The sequence below is a fragment of the Cherax quadricarinatus genome, chromosome 44 (assembly GCF_038502225.1).
Source record: "Cherax quadricarinatus isolate ZL_2023a chromosome 44, ASM3850222v1, whole genome shotgun sequence".
Taxonomy (NCBI): domain Eukaryota; kingdom Metazoa; phylum Arthropoda; class Malacostraca; order Decapoda; family Parastacidae; genus Cherax; species Cherax quadricarinatus.
The window spans coordinates 3,827,585-3,850,374 of record NC_091335.1 but is presented as its reverse complement, the minus strand read 5'-3'; the positions used below and the strand labels follow the sequence as shown (position 1 = coordinate 3,850,374).

Genomic DNA, 22,790 nt, shown 5'->3' with positions numbered 1-22,790 from the left:
ATGTATGAGAGGCTTCTATCAATCAGGCCAAGTTCCTGCCATATAGTGAATACTGTAGTCCATAATTTTACTGTTTTCCTCTGGCCCTTAAACTTTAAGCAGCCACTGCCACTGCACCTCTTGATTCATGAATCGCAAAAAGCATTAGATGCTTACAATATTCTTTAAAGGCCATTGCAAAATCACAGCTTTAAGCTCATTCAACCTTCATTCAACATCGTGATGTAGACTGAGAAAGAATTACACAGCAGAAGGGGTTGTAAAGATGGCATGCTCACACAGAAAGAGAATAGTAGGCTAGTATAAATTATACAGAATATGCAATAAGATCACAACAAACAGGTGATATCACAAAATACAGAACCACCACTGTAAAAAGAATAGTGAACTTCCAAGTACTTTCATGATTTCTCACATTTTCAAAGAATATACACTGGAACCTCAGTATGCAACCTTAACTCATTCCAGAACGCTGTTCAAGTGCTGTTCCATTTGAGTATTGAACAAGGTCTTCCCAACCAATTTTCTGTTTGGTTGGCTGTTATCACTAATCGTCGTAGGCCCCATGGTGGCTTATTTATACAAATACAAAAAACTCCAAAAAGTGTGAAGAAACATGAAATAGTTTACAGTTAAGTTCTGGCAAGTCTATTTGTTTGGTCGAGTGCTGAGCTTTGTTCAAATAGGGAGCTGGTCGTATGCCAAGGTTCCACTGTAAAAGGAGGGAATGTACGGAGTACAGTGGTACCAATACTCTTATGTGAGTGTGAAGCATGGGTTGTAAATGCTGCAGCGAGGAGGTGGCAGGAAGCAGTGGAGACGCCCTGTCTAAGGGTAAAGTGTGGTGTAAATACTATGCAAAGAATTCATAGTGTGGAAATTAGGAGGAGGTGTGGAGTTACTAAAGTATTAGTCAGAAGGCTGAAGAGAGGCTGTCAAAGTGGTTTGGTCATTTAGAGAGAATGGAATAAAGTAGAATGACTTGGAGAGTATGTAAATCTGCTGGGGAAGGAAGGTGGGGTAGGGGTCATCCTTGAAAGGGTTGGAAGGAGGGGGTAAAGGAGGTTTTGTGGGCGAGGGGCTTGGACTTCCAGCAAGCGTGCATGAGCATATTAGATAGGAGTGAATGGTTTTTGGGACCTGATGAGCTGTTGGAGTGTAAGCAGGGTAATAATTTGTGAAGGGATTCAGGGAAACCAGTTAACTGTACTCGAGTCCTGGAAATGGGAAGTACAATGCCTGCAATTTAAGGAGGGGTTTAGGATACTGGTAGTTTGGAGGGACGTCTAACCTGTTGTATCTGAGTGCCTCTGCAAAGACAGTAAATATGTACGAGTGATGGTGAAAGTGTCACCCTGCCTCGGTGGGAAACGGCAGACATGTTAAAAAAATATATATACAGTGGACCCCCGCATACCGATGGCATCACATAACGATTAATCCGCATACCGCTTGCTTTAATCGCAAAAATTTTGCCTCGCATACCGCTTAAAAACCCGCTCACCGATTTTCGTCCGAGACGCGTCCAATGTGCGCCCTCAGCCAGCCTCACATTTGCCACCGGTGGCATTGTTTACCAGCCAGCCTCCGCGGTAACATCCAAGCATACAATCGGAATATTTTGTATTATTACAGTGTTTTCGGTGCCTTTTCTGGAAAATAAGTGACCATGGGCCCCAAGAAAGCTTCTAGTGCCAACCCTACAGCAATAAGGGTGAGAATTACAATAGAGATGAAGAAAAAGATCATTGATAAGTATGAAAGTGGAGTGCGTGTCTCCGAGCTGGCCAAGTTGTATAATAAACCCCAATCAACCATCGCTACTATTGGTGGTACAGCTGCTGCTGCTGCTGCACTGTCAGCTGCTGCTGCTGCTGTAGCATCGTCTGCTGCTGCTGCTGCTGCTGCTGTAGCATCGTCTGCTGCTGCTGTAACATCGTCTGTTGCTGCTGTAGCATCGTCTGCTGCTGCTGTAGCATCGTCTGTTGCTGCTGTACCACCGTCAGCTGCTGCTGCTGCTGTAGCATCGTCTGCTGCTGCTGTAACATCGTCTGTTGCTGCTGTACCACCGTCAGCTGCTGCTGCTGCTGTAGCATCGTCTGCTGCTGCTGTAACATCGTCTGTTGCTGCTGTACCACCGTCAGCTGCTGCTGCTGCTGTAGCATCGTCTGCTGCTGCTGTAGCATCGTCTGCTGCTGCTGTAGCATCATCTGTTGCTGCTGTACCACCGTTGTTGGTGTGGCTTATTGAGAATACCAAGAAACAATTAACCCCAGAGGATTTGCCACCCAGGATAACCCAAAAAAGTCAGTGTCATCGAAGACTGTCTAACTTATTTCCATTGGGGGCCTTAATCTTGTCTCCCAGGATGCAACCCACACAAGTCGACTAACACCCAGGTGAACAGGGAAAAATGCCTGGAACTAGTGCTCGTATTGGTGAATTTAAAGCCAGCAAAAGTTGGTTTGAGAGATTTAAGAATCGTAGTGGCATACACAGTGTGATAAGGCCTGTTCTGGAAGAAAATGCCAAACAGGACCTACAGTACTCAGGAGGAAAAGGCACTCCCAGGACACAGTGTCTCATCAGTCATTGCTGCATCTTCAATAAAGGTAAGTGTCATTTATTCTTCATTTAGTAGACTAGTACATGCACAATATATACTGTGCATGTACTACTCTACTATTGTGCATGTATCCTTCTCTTTGTGTGTAGGAAAATGTATATTTCATGTGGTAAAATTTTTTTTTTCATACTTTTGGGTGTCTTGCACGGATTAATTTGATTTCCATTATTTCTTATGGGGAAAATTCATTCACATACCGATTATTTCGCATAACAATGACCCCTCTTGCACGGATTAAAATCGGTATGCGGGGATCCACTGTATATATAAATCTGAGTTGGATCGAAGATGATGTGTGGGATACCCAAACAGTTTAAGAAAGCTTGTGAAGGGACTGCTCGAGAAAATATAAATTTTTAATGATCAAATTTTATAATGAAATATGTACAATTATTTTCCATGGGGAAGTGGAAAAGAATTCTTCCTCTGTAAGCCACGCGTGTCATAAGAGGCAATTAAAATGTCAGTAACAAGGGACTAGTAACCCCTTCTCCCATATAAATTACTAAATTTAAAAATAAAAACTTTCATTTTTCTTTTTAGGTCACCCTGCCTCAATGGGATACAGCCAGTTTTTATTTTATTTTTTTTTTATTATCACACTGGCCGATTCCCACCAAGGCAGGGTGGCCCGAAAAAGAAAAACTTTCACCATCATTCACTCCATCACTGTCTTGCCAGAAGGGTGCTTTACACTACAGTTTTTAAACTGCAACATTAACACCCCTCCTTCAGAGTGCAGGCACTGTACTTCCCATCTCCAGGACTCAAGTCCGGCCTGCCGGTTTCCCTGAATCCCTTCATAAATGTTACTTTGCTCACACTCCAACAGCACGTCAAGTATTAAAAACCATTTGTCTCCATTCACTCCTATCAAACACGCTCACGCATGCCTGCTGGAAGTCCAAGCCCCTCGCACACAAAATCTCCTTTACCCCCTCCCTCCAACCCTTCCTAGGCCGACCCCTACCCCGCCTTCCTTCCACTACAGACTGATACACTCTTGAAGTCATTCTGTTTCGCTCCATTCTCTCTACATGTCCGAACCACCTCAACAACCCTTCCTCAGCCCTCTGGACAACAGTTTTGGTAATCCCGCACCTCCTCCTAACTTCCAAACTACGAATTCTCTGCATTATATTCACACCACACATTGCCCTCAGACATGACATCTCCACTGCCTCCAGCCTTCTCCTCGCTGCAACATTCATCACCCACGCTTCACACCCATATAAGAGCGTTGGTAAAACTATACTCTCATACATTCCCCTCTTTGCCTCCAAGGACAAAGTTCTTTGTCTCCACAGACTCCTAAGTGCACCACTCACTCTTTTTCCCTCATCAATTCTATGATTCACCTCATCTTTCATAGACCCATCCGCTGACACGTCCACTCCCAAATATCTGAATACGTTCACCTCCTCCATACTCTCTCCCTCCAATCTGATATTCAATCTTTCATCACCTAATCTTTTTGTTATCCTCATAACCTTACTCTTTCCTGTATTCACCTTTAATTTTCTTCTTTTGCACACCCTACCAAATTCATCCACCAATCTCTGCAACTTCTCTTCAGAATCTCCCAAGAGCACAGTGTCATCAGCAAAGAGCAGCTGTGACAACTCCCACTTTGTGTGTGATTCTTTATCTTTTAACTCCACGCCTCTTGCCAAGACCCTCGCATTTACTTCTCTTACAACCCCATCTATAAATATATTAAACAACCACGGTGACATCACACATCCTTGTCTAAGGCCTACTTTTACTGGGAAAAAATTTCCCTCTTTCCTACATACTCTAACTTGAGCCTCACTATCCTCGTAAAAACTCTTCACTGCTTTCAGTAACCTACCTCCTACACCATACACTTGCAACATCTGCCACATTGCCCCCCTATCCACCCTGTCATACGCCTTTTCCAGATCCATAAACGCCACAAAGACCTCTTTAGCCTTATCTAAATACTGTTCACTTATATGTTTCACTGTAAACACCTGGTCCACACACCCCCTACCTTTCCTAAAGCCTCCTTGTTCATCTGCTATCCTATTCTCCGTCTTACTCTTAATTCTTTCAATTATAACTCTACCATACACTTTACCAGGTACACTCAACAGACTTATCCCCCTATAATTTTTGCACTCTCTTTTATCCCCTTTGCCTTTATACAAAGGAACTATGCATGCTCTCTGCCAATCCCTAGGTACCTTACCCTCTTCCATACATTTATTAAATAATTGCACCAACCACTCCAAAACTATATCCCCACCTGCTTTTAACATTTCTATCTTTATCCCATCAATCCCGGCTGCCTTACCCCCTTTCATTTTACCTACTGCCTCACGAACTTCCCCCACACTCACAACTGGCTCTTCCTCACTCCTACAAGATGTTATTCCTCCTTGCCCTATACACGAAATCACAGCTTCCCTATCTTCATCAACATTTAACAATTCCTCAAAATATTCCCTCCATCTTCCCAATACCTCTAACTCTCCATTTAGTAACTCTCCTCTCCTATTTTTAACTGACAAATCCATTTGTTCTCTAGGCTTTCTTAACTTGTTAATCTCACTCCAAAACTTTTTCTTATTTTCAACAAAATTTGTTGATAACATCTCACCCACTCTCTCATTTGCTCTCTTTTTACATTGCTTCACCACTCTCTTAACTTCTCTCTTTTTCTCCATATACTCTTCCCTCCTTGCATCACTTCTACTTTGTAAAAACTTCTCATATGCTAACTTTTTCTCCCTTACTACTCTCTTTACATCATCATTCCACCAATCGCTCCTCTTCCCTCCTGCACCCACTTTCCTGTAACCACAAACTTCTGCTGAACACTCTAACACTACATTTTTAAACCTACCCCATACCTCTTCGACCCCATTGCCTATGCTCTCATTAGCCCATCTATCCTCCAATAGCTGTTTATATCTTACCCTAACTGCCTCCTCTTTTAGTTTATAAACCTTCACCTCTCTCTTCCCTGATGCTTCTATTCTCCTTGTATCCCATCTACCTTTTACTCTCAGTGTAGCTACAACTAGAAAGTGATCTGATATATCTGTGGCCCCTCTATAAACATGTACATCCTGAAGTCTACTCAACAGTCTTTTATCTACCAATACATAATCCAACAAACTACTGTCATTTCGCCCTACATCATATCTTGTATACTTATTTATCCTCTTTTTCTTAAAATATGTATTACCTATAACTAAACCCCTTTCTATACAAAGTTCAATCAAAGGGCTCCCATTATCATTTACACCTGGCACCCCAAACTTACCTACCACACCCTCTCTAAAAGTTTCTCCTACTTTAGCATTCAAGTCCCCTACCACAATTACTCTCTCACTTGGTTCAAAGGCTCCTATACAGTCACTTAACATCTCCCAAAATCTCTCTCTCTCCTCTGCATTCCTCTCTTCTCCAGGTGCATACACGCTTATTATGACCCACTTCTCGCATCCAACCCTTACTTTAATCCACATAATTCTTGAATTTACACATTCATATTCTCTTTTCTCCTTCCATAACTGATCATTTAACATTACTGCTACCCCTTCCTTTGCTCTAACTCTCTCAGATACTCCAGATTTAATCCCATTTATTTCCCCCCACTGAAACTCTCCTACCCCCTTCAGCTTTGTTTCGCTTAGGGCCAGGACATCCAACTTCTTTTCATTCATAACATCAGCAATCATCTGTTTCTTGTCATCCGCACTACATCCACGCACATTTAAGCAACCCAGTTTTATAAAGTTTTTCTTCTTCTCTTTTTTAGTAATTGTATACAGGAGAAGGGGTTACTAGCCCATTGCTCCCGGCATTTTAGTCGCCTCATACGACACGCATGGCTTACGGAGGAAAGATTCTTTTCCACTTCCCCATGGACAATAGAAGAAATAAAAAAGAACAAGAGCTATTTAGAAAAAGGAGAAAAACCTAGATGTATGTATATATATATATGCATGTGCGTGTCTGTGAAGTGTGACCAAAGTGTAAGTAGGAGTAGCAAGATATCCCTGTTATCTTAGCGTGTTTATGAGACAGAAAAAGAAAACCAGCAATCCTACCATCACCAGTTTGTTGAAAAAAAAAAAAACTTCGTTATCAAACTTCGTTATCAAAAAGAAAGTATACTTAAGAGACAAATATTGAAGGAATGCCTACCTGTGATGGGGCTATGTGATGTGGCAAATGCAACCACTGAGCTGAATGTATAGGTCGATACTGGAGGTGAAGTGTTGTCTTAGGCCCCTCAGGGGACTCTTCCCAGTCCTCTTCCAAGTGTAGGTGCCACGTCACTACAGCAATAACAGTTGATGTGGACACAGTCACATTCTCAGGGGGATCTGGCGAGCCTGTGAAGAAACAGCATGTCCCATATCAGTAAATCAACTATGTATAAACTTCAGTAAGTAACTAATGGAAGATTTTCTCCATTTAAATATTTTTTTTTACATTAATATGCATTTCATATGCATGTGTGGAAGGTAAGATGAACAGGGGTGAACCCTTCCTGGGTTCACCCCTGTTCATCCTACTTGGAGAGAGGGGTGTGAAGGTTTTTGGTGCTATGGGGTTTCAGCATCCATCAGGCTTGTGGAACATATTAGATCAAAGTTACTGCATACGAGTGCATTTTATTCCTTTAAGTGCTGTTGGAGTGTGAGCAAGGTAACATTTATGAAGGAATTTAGAGAAACTGGTTGGCTGGACTTGAGTCCTAGAGGTTCAAAGAATAGTGCTTGCATTCTAGAGGAAGGGCCAGGGATGTTACAAACAGAGTAATCCAGTTTGCAATGTCAGCCCACTTCAAACATGATGGGGCTGTAAAAGAAGTGAATGCTACAGTGTTGGGAAGAGGTGATGTTAGATGATTGTTGAGGTTAAAAACAAAAAAAATTATTCAAAAGAAAGATCAGAAAGAAAGTTTCAAAAAAAAAAAAATATATATATATATACACCTACCATCCGACTTACGACCTACTCGACTTACGACCACTCGACTTACGACCGTGTTTTTTATGCCAAATTTCTGGGAAATAAACAACTATTTGTGTTGTACACAGTGTTTATCCTAAACCTTGCAGTATAAAATACAGCACTAACAACATAAAAAGTAAAGTAAAACATGAAATACCAAAATAAAACAATAAAATAGTCATTACAAAAATGTTTTGTTGATATTCAGTAGTAAAGTTCGACTTACGACCGGTTTCTCGGAACCGAACTCGGTCGTAAGTCGGATGGTAGGTGTATTTCTAAGATGCTACATATATTGTAAAACTCTCAATAAACCATCTACAACAATGCAAACCTTACTACAAAAAATTATTTAATAACAAGAATACAAATGTATTTATTCATAATGCCAGGGCCTCTAATCAAATACAATGGTAAAACAAAGCCATGCTAGGAATACTTAATATCAATTTCTCATTCATAATTCTAAGAGACTCTGGTAAAATATAGAAATTTCCTTGTGCAAATCAAGAACAACAACAAGCCGTATTTGTAACCCAAGAATTGCTAATTTGTCATAGCAGTAGAAAACTGAAGCGAGATAAAAATTCTAAATGCTACAGGCATAAACAGGTATTAGCCTGAATATTCTAGTATGATGTTGCTACGAGAATATTTGATTTTCTGTATGTATTTTCAAAATGTGTGACTGTTTTGTTTGCCAAAGGTCACTGAATTATACCAAAATTCTCGATAAAATTTATACTTACCTCTTACTACCAATCGAATGGCAGTGATAGTTCTGTCATTTTGCTCCAACAGACATCTGTAACGGCCACTGGTTTGCCGAGTAACATTGGTCAAAAGCAGTGAACCATCTGGAAGGACATCCACGCCTGACCCATGCATCCCATCTTGAACCCAGTATGTGCTTTCCTGTATGACAAAAATCATGCAATTACAAATGGTTACCTGACGAGGGGATATTGCCCAAACAAGAACAATCATAATAGAAAGTCACTATTACAAAACCAGAATCAGTATTATTATACCATATCACATGGCCTCTCTAGCTGGGGTGAAAAAGGCACGAGTTAACCATCACCAAGGAAAGGTATACATATATTATTTTTTTTTTATTATCACACTGGCCGATTCCCACCAAGGCAGGGTGGCCCGAAAAAGAAAAACTTCCACCATCATTCACTCCATCACTGTCTTGCCAGAAGGGTGCTTTACACTACAGTTTTTAAACTGCAACATTAACACCCCTCCCTCAGAGTGCAGGCACTGTACTTCCCATCTCCAGGACGCAAGTCTGGCCTGCCGGTTTCCCTGAACCCCTTCATAAATGTTACTTAGCTCACACTCCAACAGCACGTCAAGCATTAAAAACCATTTGTCTCCATTCACTCCTATCAAACACGCTCACGCATGCCTGCTGGAAGTCCAAGCCCCTCGAACACAAAACCTCCTTTACCCCCTCCCTCCAACCTTTCCTAGGCCGACCCCTACCCCACCTTCCTTCCACTACAGACTGATACACTCTTGAAGTCACTCTGTTTCGCTCCATTCTCTCTACATGTCCGAACCACCTCAACAACCCTTCCTCAGCCCTCTGGACAACAGTTTTGGTAATCCCGCACCTCCTCCTAACTTCCAAACTATGAATTGTCTGCATTATATTCACACACATACATATATACATGTGTGTGTACAATATATATATATATATATATATATATATATATATATATATATATATATATATATATATATATATATATATATATATATGAAGCGTGGGTGATGAATGTTGCAGCGAGAAGGCTGGAGGCAGTGGAGATGTCATGTCTGAGGGCAATGTGTGGTGTGAATATAATGCAGAGAATTCGTAGTTTGGAAGTTAGGAGGAGGTGCGGGATTACCAAAACTGTTGTCCAGAGGGCTGAGGAAGGGTTGTTGAGGTGGTTCGGACATGTAGAGAGAATGGAGCGAAACAGAATGACTTCAAGAGTGTATCAGTCTGTAGTGGAAGGAAGGCGGGGTAGGGGTCGGCCTAGGAAGGGTTGGAGGGAGGGGGTAAAGGAGGTTTTGTGTGCGAGGGGCTTGGACTTCCAGCAGGCATGCGTGAGCGTGTTTGATAGGAGTGAATGGAGACAAATGGTTTTTAATACTTGACGTGCTGTTGGAGTGTGAGCTAAGTAACATTTATGAAGGGATTCAGGGAAACCGGCAGGCCGGACTTGAGTCCTGGAGATGGGAAGTACAGTGCCTGCACTCTGAAGGAGGGGTGTTAATGTTGCAGTTTAAAAACTGTAGTGTAAAGCACCCTTCTGGCAAGACAGTGATGGAGTGAATGATGGTGAAAGTTTTTCTTTTTCGGGCCACCCTGCCTTGGTGGGAATCGGCCGGTGTGATAATAATAATAAATATTTATATATAAATATATATATATATATATATATATATATATATATATATATAGTAGGTTGGTAGACAGCAACCACCCAGGGAGGTACTACCGTCCTGCCAAGTGAGTGTAAAACGAAGCCTGTGATTGTTTTACATGATGGTAGGATTGCTGATGTCTCTTGTCTGTCTCATAAATATGCAAGAATCTTTCCTCCGTAAGCCATGCGTGTTGTAAAAGTCAACTAAAATGCCGGGAACAATGGGCTAGTAACCCCTTTTCCTGTAAAGATTACTAAAAAGAATAAGAAGAAGAAAATTGTCAAAGTGGGAAGTCTGAATGTGCGTGGATGTTGTGCAGATGATAAGAAAGAGATGATTGTGGATGTTATGAATGAGAAGAAGCTGGATGTCCTGGCTTTAAGTGAAACAAAGCTGAAGGGGGTGGGAGAGTTTCAGTGGAGAGGAATAAATGGGATTAGGTCAGGGGTTTCAAATAGAGTTAGAGCTAAAGAAGGAGTAGCAATAATGTTGAAGGATAAGCTATGGCAGGAAAAGAGGGACTATAAATGTATTAATTCAAGGATTATGTGGAGTAAAATAAAGATTGGATGTGAAAAGTGGGTTATAATAAGCATGTATGCACCTGGAGAAGAGAGAAGTGTAGAGGAGAGAGAGAGATTTTGGGAAATGTTGAGTGAATGCGTGGGGAGTTTTGAATCAAGTGTGAGAGTAATGGTGGTTGGGGATTTCAATGCTAAAGTGGGTAAAAATGTTATGGAAGGAGTAGTAGGTAAATTTGGGGTGCCAGGGGTAAATGTAAATGGGGAGCCTTTAATTGAGCTATGTGTAGAAAGAAATTTGGTAATAAGTAATACATATTTTGTGAAAAAGAGGATAAATAAATATACAAGGTATGATGTAGCACGTAATGAAAGTAGTTTATTAGATTATGTATTGGTGGATAAAAGGTTGATGGGTAGGCTCCAGGATGTACATGTTTATAGAGGGGCAACTGATATATCGGATCATTATTTAGTTGTAGCTACAGTTAGAGTAAGAGGTAGATGGGAAAAGAGGAAGGTGGCAACAACAAGTAAGAGGGAGGTGAAAGTGTATAAACTAAGGGAGGAGGAAGTTCGGGTGAGATATAAGCGACTATTGGCAGAAAGGTGGGCTAGTGCAAAGATGAGTAGTGGGGGGGTTGAAGAGGGTTGGAATAGTTTTAAAAATGCAGTATTAGAATGTGGGGCAGAAGTTTGTGGTTATAGGAGGGTGGGGGCAGGAGGAAAGAGGAGTGATTGGTGGAATGATGAAGTAAAGGGTGTGATAAAAGAGAAAAAGGTAGCTTATGAGAGGTTTTTACAAAGCAGAAGTGTTATAAGAAGAGCAGAGTATATGGAGAGTAAAAGAAAGGTAAAGAGAGTGGTGAGAGAGTGCAAAAGGAGAGCAGATGATAGAGTGGGAGAGGCACTGTCAAGAAATTTTAATGAAAATAAGAAAAAATTTTGGAGTGAGTTAAACAAGTTAAGAAAGCCTAGGGAAAATATGGATTTGTCAGTTAAAAACAGAGTAGGGGAGTTAGTAGATGGGGAGATGGAGGTATTGGGTAGATGGCGAGAATATTTTGAGGAACTTTTAAATGTTAAGGAAGAAACAGAGGCAGTAATTTCATGCACTGGTCAGGGAGGTATACCATCTTTTAGGAGTGAAGAAGAGCAGAATGTAAGTGTGGGGGAGGTACGTGAGGCATTACGTAAAATGAAAGGGGGTAAAGCAGCTGGAACTGATGGGATCATGACAGAAATGTTAAAAGCAGGGGGGGATATAGTGTTGGAGTGGTTGGTACTTTTGTTTAATAAATGTATGAAAGAGGGGAAGGTACCTAGGGATTGGCAGAGAGCATGTATAGTCCCTTTATATAAAGGGAAAGGGGACAAAAGAGACTGTAAAAATTATAGAGGAATAAGCTTACTGAGTATACCAGGAAAAGTGTACGGTAGGGTTATAATTGAAAGAATTAGAGGTAAGACAGAATGTAGGATTGCACATGAGCAAGGAGGTTTTAGAGTGGGTAGGGGATGTGTAGATCAGGTGTTTACATTGAAGCATATATGTGAACAGTATTTAGATAAAGATAGGGAAGTTTTTATTGCATTTATGGATTTAGAAAAGGCATATGATAGAGTGGATAGAGGAGCAATGTGGCAGATGTTGCAAGTATATGGAATAGGTGGTAAGTTATTAAATGCTGTAAAGAGTTTTTATGAGGATAGTGAGGCTCAGGTTAGGGTGTGTAGAAGAGAGGGAGACTACTTCCCGGTAAAAGTAGGTCTTAGACAGGGATGTGTAATGTCACCATGGTTGTTTAATATATTTATAGATGGGGTTGTAAAGGAAGTAAATGCTAGGGTGTTTGGGAGAGGGGTGGGATTAAATTATGGGGAATCAAATTCAAAATGGGAATTGACACAGTTACTTTTTGCTGATGATACTGTGCTTATGGGAGATTCTAAAGAAAAATTGCAAAGGTTAGTGGATGAGTTTGGGAATGTGTGTAAAGGTAGAAAGTTGAAAGTGAACATAGAAAAGAGTAAGGTGATGAGGGTGTCAAATGATTTAGATAAAGAAAAATTGGATATCAAATTGGGGAGGAGGAGTATGGAAGAAGTGAATGTTTTCAGATATGTACTTGGGAGTTGACGTGTCGGTGGATGGATTTATGAAGGATGAGGTTAATCATAGAATTGATGAGGGAAAAAAGGTGATTGGTGCGTTGAGGTATATGTGGAGTCAAAAAACGTTATCTATGGAGGCAAAGAAGGGAATGTATGAAAGTATAGTAGTACCAACACTCTTATATGGGTGTGAAGCTTGGGTGGTAAATGCAGCAGCGAGGAGACGGTTGGAGGCAGTGGAGATGTCCTGTTTAAGGGCAATGTGTGGTGTAAATATTATGCAGAAAATTCGGAGTGTGGAAATTAGGAGAAGGTGTGGAGTTAATAAAAGTATTAGTCAGAGGGCAGAAGAGGGGTTGTTGAGGTGGTTTGGTCATTTAGAGAGAATGGATCAAAGTAGAATGACATGGAAAGCATATAAATCTATAGGGGAAGGAAGGCGGGGTAGGGGTCGTCCTCGAAAGGGTTGGAGAGAGGGGGTAAAGGAGGTTTTGTGGGTAAGGGGCTTGGACTTCCAGCAAGCGTGCGTGAGCGTGTTAGATAGGAGTGAATGGAGACGAATGGTACTTGGGACCTGACGATCTGTTGGAGTGTGAGCAGGGTAATATTTAGTGAAGGGATTCAGGGAAACCGGTTATTTTCATATAGTCGGACTTGAGTCCTGGAAATGGGAAGTACAATGCCTGCACTTTAAAGGAGGGGTTTGGGATATTGGCAGTTTGGAGGGATATGTTGTGTATCTTTATGTGTGTATGCTTCTAGACTGTTGTATTCTGAGCACCTCTGCAAAAACAGTGATAATGTGTGAGTGTGGTGAAAGTGTTGAATGATGATGAAAGTATTTTCTTTTTTGGGGATTTTCTTTCTTTTTTGGGTCACCCTGCCTCGGTGGGAGACGGCCGACTTGTTGAAAAAAAAAAAAAATATATATATAATATGATATATATAGATATATGATATACTATATAATATGATATATATAGATATATGATATATATAGATATATGATATATGATCTCCAATGATCTAACCATGAAGAGTGACAACCTCCATTCATCTGACATCCAGACATCTTGACTGTCAAGCATGTTGTAAGGGTTACCAGTGACTTAAGTGTAAAGTATCGTGATAAAATTAAGTTGTCCATCAGACAAATTAAATTGGAACCAATGCAGTAAGATTGATTATGTGTCTCTTTTGTTGATATTTATCGGGGTTAATTACCAGGTTGGAAATGTTGAAACCTACATTGTGCATGCAATCACGAACATGACAACACAGCACTCAAGTGTTATTACCTGTTTTACTATTCCTTTTATGTTCATGCTAACAAACATTTATACCAACTTCTACCCATATGTCCAATATACCTATCTTTTTCTGAATGCTGTTTTACTGTAAGGAATAAAATACCTACCTTTGTCAACATCATCCTTGAAGAGATCAAGTAATACAGCATATTACTGTAATGTTGGTTTCTACCATTTATTTTTCACAATGAGAAATTATCAGGAAAAATTACAGCATTAACTTAATATCTTGAATTACTAATATTAATGCATATTGTCATTGCATCCAGCTATAACCTAGGATACAAAATATAAGCTGACAACTTATTTAAGATTTCTTCATATCACACACAAAATGATAAAATTTTACTACAATATGTACAGTAAAAAATTTCTGCATGCTATACTCGAAAGGTGAAATCCTTTTATGACATCATTGTTAGGAGATACGACATACAAGACACACTAAGTAAACTAAAAACTAATTTAGTTTACTTTTGAGACAATCCAAATACAATAATCTACTTAAAGGAGGATTATACACAAATGACTGCAAAGAAATGAAATCCTGAAAGAACATGATTTCATTCCAAATGACACAAACAACAAAAGTTGAGAACCAGAGTTGTGCTGTATTTTCATTACCTCTACCTATATTCTCAGTGAAAGGAGTGAGGATGTTGCAGTTTGGAGGATCATTTTCAACTGTGGTGTCTGCACACTTTTGACAGTAAAACTATGGAATGAATTATGGTGAATGCATTTTTTTTTTAGTAGCACACTCAGCTTACACACTGAGGTCAGTGGTTCGATTCCCAGTACGGGCGGAAACACTGGGATGTGTTCCTTTAAGACACCGGCTGTCCCTGTTCACCTATCAATAAGTAGGTACCTGGGTGTTAGCCGAGTGGCACGAGTTGCATCCTGGGGAGAAAATTAACCTAATTTGCCCAAAATGCTCTGCATAACCAGGGGCTTTCTATAAAGTACATCACTGATGCAAGCTATGGTCTGTATAAGTTGTGTCATGTACTTTCAGAAATAAAGAATATTACTGTGGTAATAAAAAAATTACAAGAAAGCAGCAAATCCTACAGACTTAAAAAAAAAAAAAAAAAAAAAAAAATAACAGCATGCCCATGCACTTATCACCCGAATCCAATTCTTAAAACGGTGTATTCATAAAGAAAAGCAAAATACAACTAGTATGAGCATTCAAGTGTTCTTTTCAGAAAAAGTTTATTTATGTGAAATATCGAAAGTTCTAAAATAAATGTTGCTAAAAGATGAAACATTTTTTATAGTGGGACCCTTGAGCCTACTAGGTAAAAAAAAAAAAACCTACACTCTTCAAACCAAATACTTATCCGTCACCACTGCTCTAACGTGGTTTCTAGCATCCCAAGTTTCATCACAATCTTTGCATATTGTAACACTTTTGGCACCTAATCTGCATTTCCATCATTGTTACATTTAGTATTAGGATTATATTTATTATTGTATTACAGATGCTAAGTGTCCTTATACTAACTCAGTAGAATGTTTACTAGGTTTAGTTTTATTATGTTAAGGCTTTTTATATGAGAATCCACTCCTACATGTTTGTCATATATGGAGTACAATAATACAGGTCGGCCATCACTAATCCGGCAACCAGTTATCTGGTTCCATCAGTAATCTGGCACTAATTTCAGCAAGCATAATTTCAATTTTCATTATTATACTGACTCAAATTTCACCATTATACCGACTCAGAAATTGTGCAGATGGTTGTAAATCCACAGCAGCAAGCCAGGGGGAGGAGAAAGCAGTGATGAAAATGAGGAAGATGTAGCAGTCTCTCTACTGATAGGTTAATTAAGTACTCTAACCTAACCACTCTGTAATCTGGCAAACAATAATACAATAATACAGGTCGGCCATCACTAATCCGGCAACCAGTTATCTGGTTCCATCAGTAATCTGGCACTAATTTCAGCAAGCATAATTTCAATTTTCATTATTATACTGACTCAAATTTCACCATTATACCGACTCAGAAATTGTGCAGATGGTTGTAAATCCACAGCAGCAAGCCAGGGGGAGGAGAAAGCAGTGATGAAAATGAGGAAGATGTAGCAGTCTCTCTACTGATAGGTTAATTAAGTACTCTAACCTAACCACTCTGTAATCTGGCAAACTCACTAATCCAGCACACTACAGGTCCCAACGATGCCAGATTAGGGACTGCCAACCTGTACCATCTTCCCCAGTATACCTTCAAATATATAAACCTTTCATTCAATTTGCAATTTTAACTTTCATTCTGCCCAAATTGTTATGCATATTACAGGACATTCAGTAGTATTATGCTCATTAAATAGCAATTGTTTTTTTTATTAGTACAAGGATTCCCATTACATTTACAGAACCACCTTCTCAGTGTACCCAACACAGAAGAATATACATGTATGTACTTGCTAACCTAGAAAAAAAAAAAGGTGTAGCTGTTTTAAAGTCACTGCAGAACAATGAGAGTCAAACTCTAGTGTCTCAATCTGTGGGTAACTTCTTGCAGGTGAAGGACATTACTCAGCATGAATGATTATTATTCTATTCATAGGAAAGAGCAGACCCTGTATACTAGACTTAAGAAATCGTAATGACACGATTGCAAATAAACCATACCCCCTGCCGGGATTGAACCCACGGTCATTGAACCCGACGGGCTGGAGTTTTGGATATATTTAGTTTTCCTGTATTGATCCAAGGAAGGAAAGGATAGTCCTAGTTACCTGGATCAAGAGTCCTTCACCAGCATTAAGACACCAACTTGAAAGGTCATAAAATCCAGATATTGTATTAATACTGTAACAAAGTTATTAAAGGGCTATACATATGTTTTAAAGCTATGTTCTGTTAGTTTAGTATTGTACCGAAGTTAGGGCAGCACATAAGGTTAGGTACTGTAACTTAATTATCCACCTCCACACCTGCTGACAATATACATGTAGTTGTCTCTCGATTACCAGGAATCACAATATATTGTCAATTTTTCGGTCCACATAATGACCCATCAAAAATCCACTCACTGGATAGATGATTGGATGGTGTGACAAAATAATCTGTATCTGCAATAATGTTAAAAACTTAATATCAACTAAAATATGATGAATTACTGTACATTTCAATAAATAATAAACAAGTATTAATTGCTAGAAATGAATTGGTCACTCTCTAAAATATTATTTATGCCATACTGTATACCAAACTATATTTTGAACCTACCAGTAATGGCACAGGGTTGCTTTGCATCATATTCAGTTCTACAAGGTATGCATCTCTTCCCTCACCTTACAAACAAGCTTTACTTGGGCTGTTACCAGCCAATGGAGGAGAACAATGGTTGATGAGATGTCAAGCTGAATACAAAGACCAGTACAGGTGTCCCTTGTTTATGCTCCAGATGTGTTCCAGGCTCCTGGCATCTTTACTAAGCTCACTCAGGCCATAAACAATTATGACTAAAGAGACCCTTCAATAGACTTTCCATATTTTGTTTATCATATATGGTAACTGTAAATTGCATATACAGAATTACCAATAGTAACAAGACACTGCATAAAGTGAATCCTCATAAAGCAACAGAAACCTGTAGTAGTATTCAACTGAACTAAATGGCCAAATTTTCCACATGTCAAGACAAAAATTCAGAATACCAGAGAATTAGAATAATGACAACTATCAGTGTTCCTCTGTATCTGTCTTGAATTCAACTTCAGCATCAAGAATGCCAAGAGTTTCATGACTATTATTAGTGCTATAACCATTATGTAATCCTGAGAACACTGATACAGTACAGTACTTAAAGACAGACATTATATAAAGCACTTGTATAAAACTGTATTCATTTTGACAAATATTTACTACTGCAGGGCTCAATACACCTGAATTACAGCAGCAATATTTCAACTATGTCACATCAAATCATACAGAGCATAAATTATATTTCCTCAAGCAGTTCTATAAACAAAAAATTAAACATACTGATGTGTCCAGCATAATAAAACCAATTGGTGGCTACAAGAAAAAATGTTTATATAAATAAAGCTAGTAGTTAACTAGTACTGTATACAGATACATTGCAAAGGAAATAAAAAATCTTACATTTAGCTAATATCATATGACAAAAACATTTCTTATAGTATTTACTATATAATAAAATTACAATACAGTACATACCTCTGTGTTATCATGACTGTGATGAAAGCAGGGTAAAGTTACATTGAAATGCTCATCTACAAAAATGGTGTGTTCTTTATCATCACCAGGTAAATCTCGTCCAAAAGTTCCACACAGCACTATGGAAAAAGAAGATATTTCCATGTTAAATGTTTAACTATTGAAAAATAGGCAACTATTTTAAAGTATTTACTAAAGCTTGAAACCAAGTAAATACAAAAGGCATCACCACTATTAAACAGCCTCTCCTCACTTAGTGACGTACTCGTTTACCAATGCCTCAGACTTACGACGGGGTCTCTGACCAGTATTTATACCTAAATAATGTAAATTAGAGCTGATTTCCTCAATTCTGTTTATTACAGTATACAGTACTCTGCTGCATAAACTTTTAAAAATTTACCAGAAATGTTATAAATGGTGTAAAGGTAGCATTAAAAGAATATCAAAGATGACTGACACAAATCCACCATCATTATAGTATGCTCCTCGTTAAGCAACGAATTCGTTTACCGACGGGGTCTTAAGTCCATATCTCTGTTGTTAAGTGAGGAAAGGCTGTATATAATATACTCTATTATATTATGTTATGTCTTTTCTCACCCAAACTCAACCATACAAACAGACACAGTAAATGCTGAACTGCTGAAAATATCTACTTGGATGATTACCAACAAACTTACTCTCAATATAGACAAAACCTACTTCATGCTTTTTGGAAACAGAGCTTCAAATGTACAGCTAAACATACTGATAAATAGTTCATCTATTTTGAGATGGGCAGAGGGCAAATTTCTAGGTCTCCACCTTGATTGCAGTCTCAAATTTCAGACACACATACAGCAAATTTCCGAGTCTCTCCAAAACAGTAGGCTTCCTTTCAAAGATACGGTACTATGTACCCCAATCAGCTCTTCTAGCTTTGTACCACTCTCTCATTTACCCTTACCTCGTCTATGGTATTTGTGCATGGGGATCAACCACACCAAATCATCTTAAGCCTTTAATAACCCAGCAAAAAGCTGCAGTGCGACTGATTACTAACTCCTGCATTAGACAACACACTCCACCTCTTTTCAAGAGTCTTAACCTGCTAAATATACAAAACATCCACACTTATTATTGTGCCTACTACATACACAGAACACTATACTCTAATGTAAACCCTCCTCTCAAACTCCTCCTTGATAACTATAACAGAACACACAACCATAATACAGTACGAGACACAGCTCACTCTTCGATATCCCTCGTAGTCATCTCCCTATGCAAAAATGCTGTGCACGTAAAAAGTCTGAAGATTTGGAATTCATTGTCAAACACACTGAATGACTCTGTCTGCAAATCAGTTTAAGGCCCTAATAAGAAATCACCTCATCTCCCAAAATAAACTAGACAAACCATACCTAATCACTACCAGTTTCTCAAAAGCTACTCATATTGTGCTGATGAATGCTCAACCACTTACTACTTCCAAATTAGGATGTCTGTTTTTCCTTGTTTTAAATAGTACTAGATTGTAATACAGTACATCATGATGTAAATTGTTCCATTGTAATACCAAGTTTCATTGTTTTAAGTAGTACTAAACTGTAATGCATCATATTGTAAATTGTTTTAAATTGTTACATTGTCATACTGTAATCTTTATTAACTAATTCAATAGTGTAATAAGTCTCTACTAGACTTATCAAAACCATGTAGCATTATATGATATAATATTCAATTTTCCTGTACTCCTGTAACTCCTCTAATGACTATATGAACTATGTATTACTGCCTTCCTAATCTTAAGTTAATATTTAACTTTGCCCAAAATGCTTTGCATACAAAGGGGCTTTTGGCATGTACACCCAACTATTATATTCCATGTAATTTGTCAAAATAAACATCTTAATCTTAATGAAACACACTAAGCTTAGGTATGTCATTCAGTGCTACACATCAACGGTGAGATTGAAAAGAAAGGTAGGTTCAATAAAAGTTTAAATTTTTACAATTGTCTTGTATAATAATTTGTGTATTTTTATTATTACATTCATGAGGGAGTGCTAAACCCATAGAAGTGATATGGGAGAGGCAATCAGGTTTGATCCAAAAATAGGGAAGTTAGATTAACCCTTAAATGGTCCAAACGTATATATACGTTTTTTCAACATCTGAAAGTATGTAAAAAAATGTAGATCTTCTTTTTGTTTTACATTTGAAAATGTGTAAAAAAAAACTTATCTACATTTTTTTTTGTTATATTTGAAAATATGTAAAAAAAGTAGATCTACTTCTGTAGCACTACGAATTTGAACGTCGATCTGTTTGGACCGTTTAAGGGTTAAGAGCCTCCCCCACTCACTGGCATCAACGAACTTCCCTTGATGGAAGCTTGTGTATAAAATATGCTAGGATAAACCAAGTCAAACACTGACTTCTTTCCATTGGGAAAAGAACAATGGCAGATAGGAGAGGGGGAGGTGAAAGCTGATGTAGCAATCAGTGTCAGTTTAAGAACTGTAAATTAAATCTGCATTAAAAATGTGAACATTAAAGAGGAGGCCAGACAATGAGTATAAAAAGAGAAGAAAGTGTCTGAAAAGAAATCTATGTGCTCTTTCACAAATGGAAAGATCAACTGTAAAACAGTGGATGATCAGAATGACCGAACAATTCTAGAAGCAATGGCACTGGGCACTACTCCAAGAAATGACCATGTTTGAGTCTAGTGTGACTAATGTACACACACACACACACACACACACACACACACAGGGACAAGGGGTCACAACTGGAAGCTGAAGACTCAGACGAGTCACAGGGACGTTAGGAAGTATTTCTTCAGTCATAGAGTTGTCAGCAAGTGGAATAGCCTAGCAAGTGAAGTAGTGGAGGCAGGAACCATACATAGTTTTAAGAAGAGGTATGACAAAGCTCAGGAAGCAGAGAGAGAGGATCCAGTAGCGATCAGTGAAGAGGCGGGGCCAGGAGCTGAGTCTCGACCCCTGCAACCACAATTAGGTGAGTACAATTAGGTGAGTACACACACACACACCTCACTCAAGGAAAAAGATCTTGGGGTGAGTATAACACCAGGCTCATCTCCTGAAGCGCACATCAACCAAATAACTGCTGCAGCATATGGGCGCCTGGCAAACCTCAGAACAGCATTCCGACATCTTAATAAGGAATCGTTCAGGACCCTGTACACCATGTACATAAGGCCCATATTGGAGTATGCGGCACCAGTTTGGAACCCACACCTAGCCAAGCACGTAAAGAAACTAGAGAAAGTACAAAGGTTTGCAACAAGACTAGTCCCAGAGCTAAGGGGTATGTCCTATGAGAAGAGGTTAAGGGAAATCAACCTGACGACACTGGAGGACAGGAGAGATAGGGGGGACATGATAACGACATACAAAATACTGAGAGGAATTGACAAGGTGGACAAAGACAGGATGTTCCAGAGATTGCACACAGTAACAAGGGGACTCAGTTGGAAGTTGAAGACATAGATGAATCACAGGGATGTTAGAAAGTATTTCTTCAGTCACAGGAAGTGGAATAGTTTGGGAAGCGATGTAGTGGAGGCAGGATCCATACATAGCTTTAAGCAGAGGTATGATAAAGCTCACGGTTCAGAGAATGACCTAGTAGCGACCAGTGAAGAGGCGGGGCCAGGAGCTAGGACTCGACCCCTGCAACCTCAACTAGGTGAGCACACACACACAATCCAGCTCCTAATTAAAATTGACGAAGTCAATAAAAAGTAAGAGAGCATCGAGGCGTTTAACTGAAGTGTCTGAGGAGCAAGTGATAAGCAATGAACTCTAACCTAACTTAACCTAGGCAAGTATATTAACTAGTTAGCCAGGACCATACTAAACAAAGCCTTTGTGTTCCTTATGATGCTGGTTAGAAGTCTGTACAATATTGACAAAATAGAAAAAACTAATAATAAAAGATTAAAAACAAAAAGTTTAATACGTGTATAAAAATTCTCCATATTAAATTTAAAATCCAAGTCTATTTTATGGTTTACGTAAATCATTTGACACTCTTTCCTTACAAAGCTTATTAGTCTCCTATATAACAGACTAGTAAGGCATATAATTAATAAATTAACTTAAGTCAATAATTAAGTCACATAAACAGGTAAAAATTAGTGGTCTATTTTAGTTAGTTTACATTATTTGACACTCTTATCTTACTAGGTTGATTAGTCAACCATATAGCAGACTGATAAGATATGTAACTTATAAATTAACAATAGCCAATAATTATTAACTATAGACAACAATTAAAGTCAAATAAAGTTGGTGAAAAAGGGTGGAGCAGCCTTTGTCTGGTGGGAAGTTATAAACCTCAAGAACTGCGACATCTTCTTCACAAACCTCGCATTAAATAGAGTAACATGAAGATAGCCTTAGTGACCATGTCTTCATGTTTGAGAGGAATAATCCTTGAGAGAGTCACTTCAGTACAACATTGTAGTGGTTGGTCGCCACCTTGGTCGTCACCTCCGCCGCGGCGCACACCACACCCAGCGAACAAACACAAACAAACACACAAACAAGTTGAGTTTTCAAAATGACTCATTGT

General features: G+C 39.0%; 1 protein-coding gene across 2 annotated transcripts in view; it reads right to left on the bottom strand.

Moving 5' to 3' along the window:
- The window catches only part of LOC128697376 (protein turtle homolog B), a 28,550-nt gene extending 5,812 nt beyond the window's left edge, over positions 1 to 22,738 (bottom strand). The window contains exons 1-5 of one of the 2 annotated variants that reach the window (XM_070093977.1): positions 22,583 to 22,738; positions 18,201 to 18,319; positions 16,952 to 17,089; positions 8,371 to 8,536; positions 6,806 to 6,996 (exon numbers count right to left, since the gene is read on the bottom strand). In XM_070093977.1, coding sequence (XP_069950078.1) covers positions 6,806 to 6,996; positions 8,371 to 8,509 — 330 coding nt within the window. In that variant the 5' untranslated portion in view covers positions 8,510 to 8,536; positions 16,952 to 17,089; positions 18,201 to 18,319; positions 22,583 to 22,738. The remainder of the gene's footprint in view (positions 1 to 6,805; positions 6,997 to 8,370; positions 8,537 to 16,951; positions 17,090 to 18,200; positions 18,320 to 22,582) is intronic. The other variant, XM_070093976.1, reaches the window with a different exon arrangement.
- Between the last annotated feature and the right edge of the window lie 52 nt (positions 22,739 to 22,790).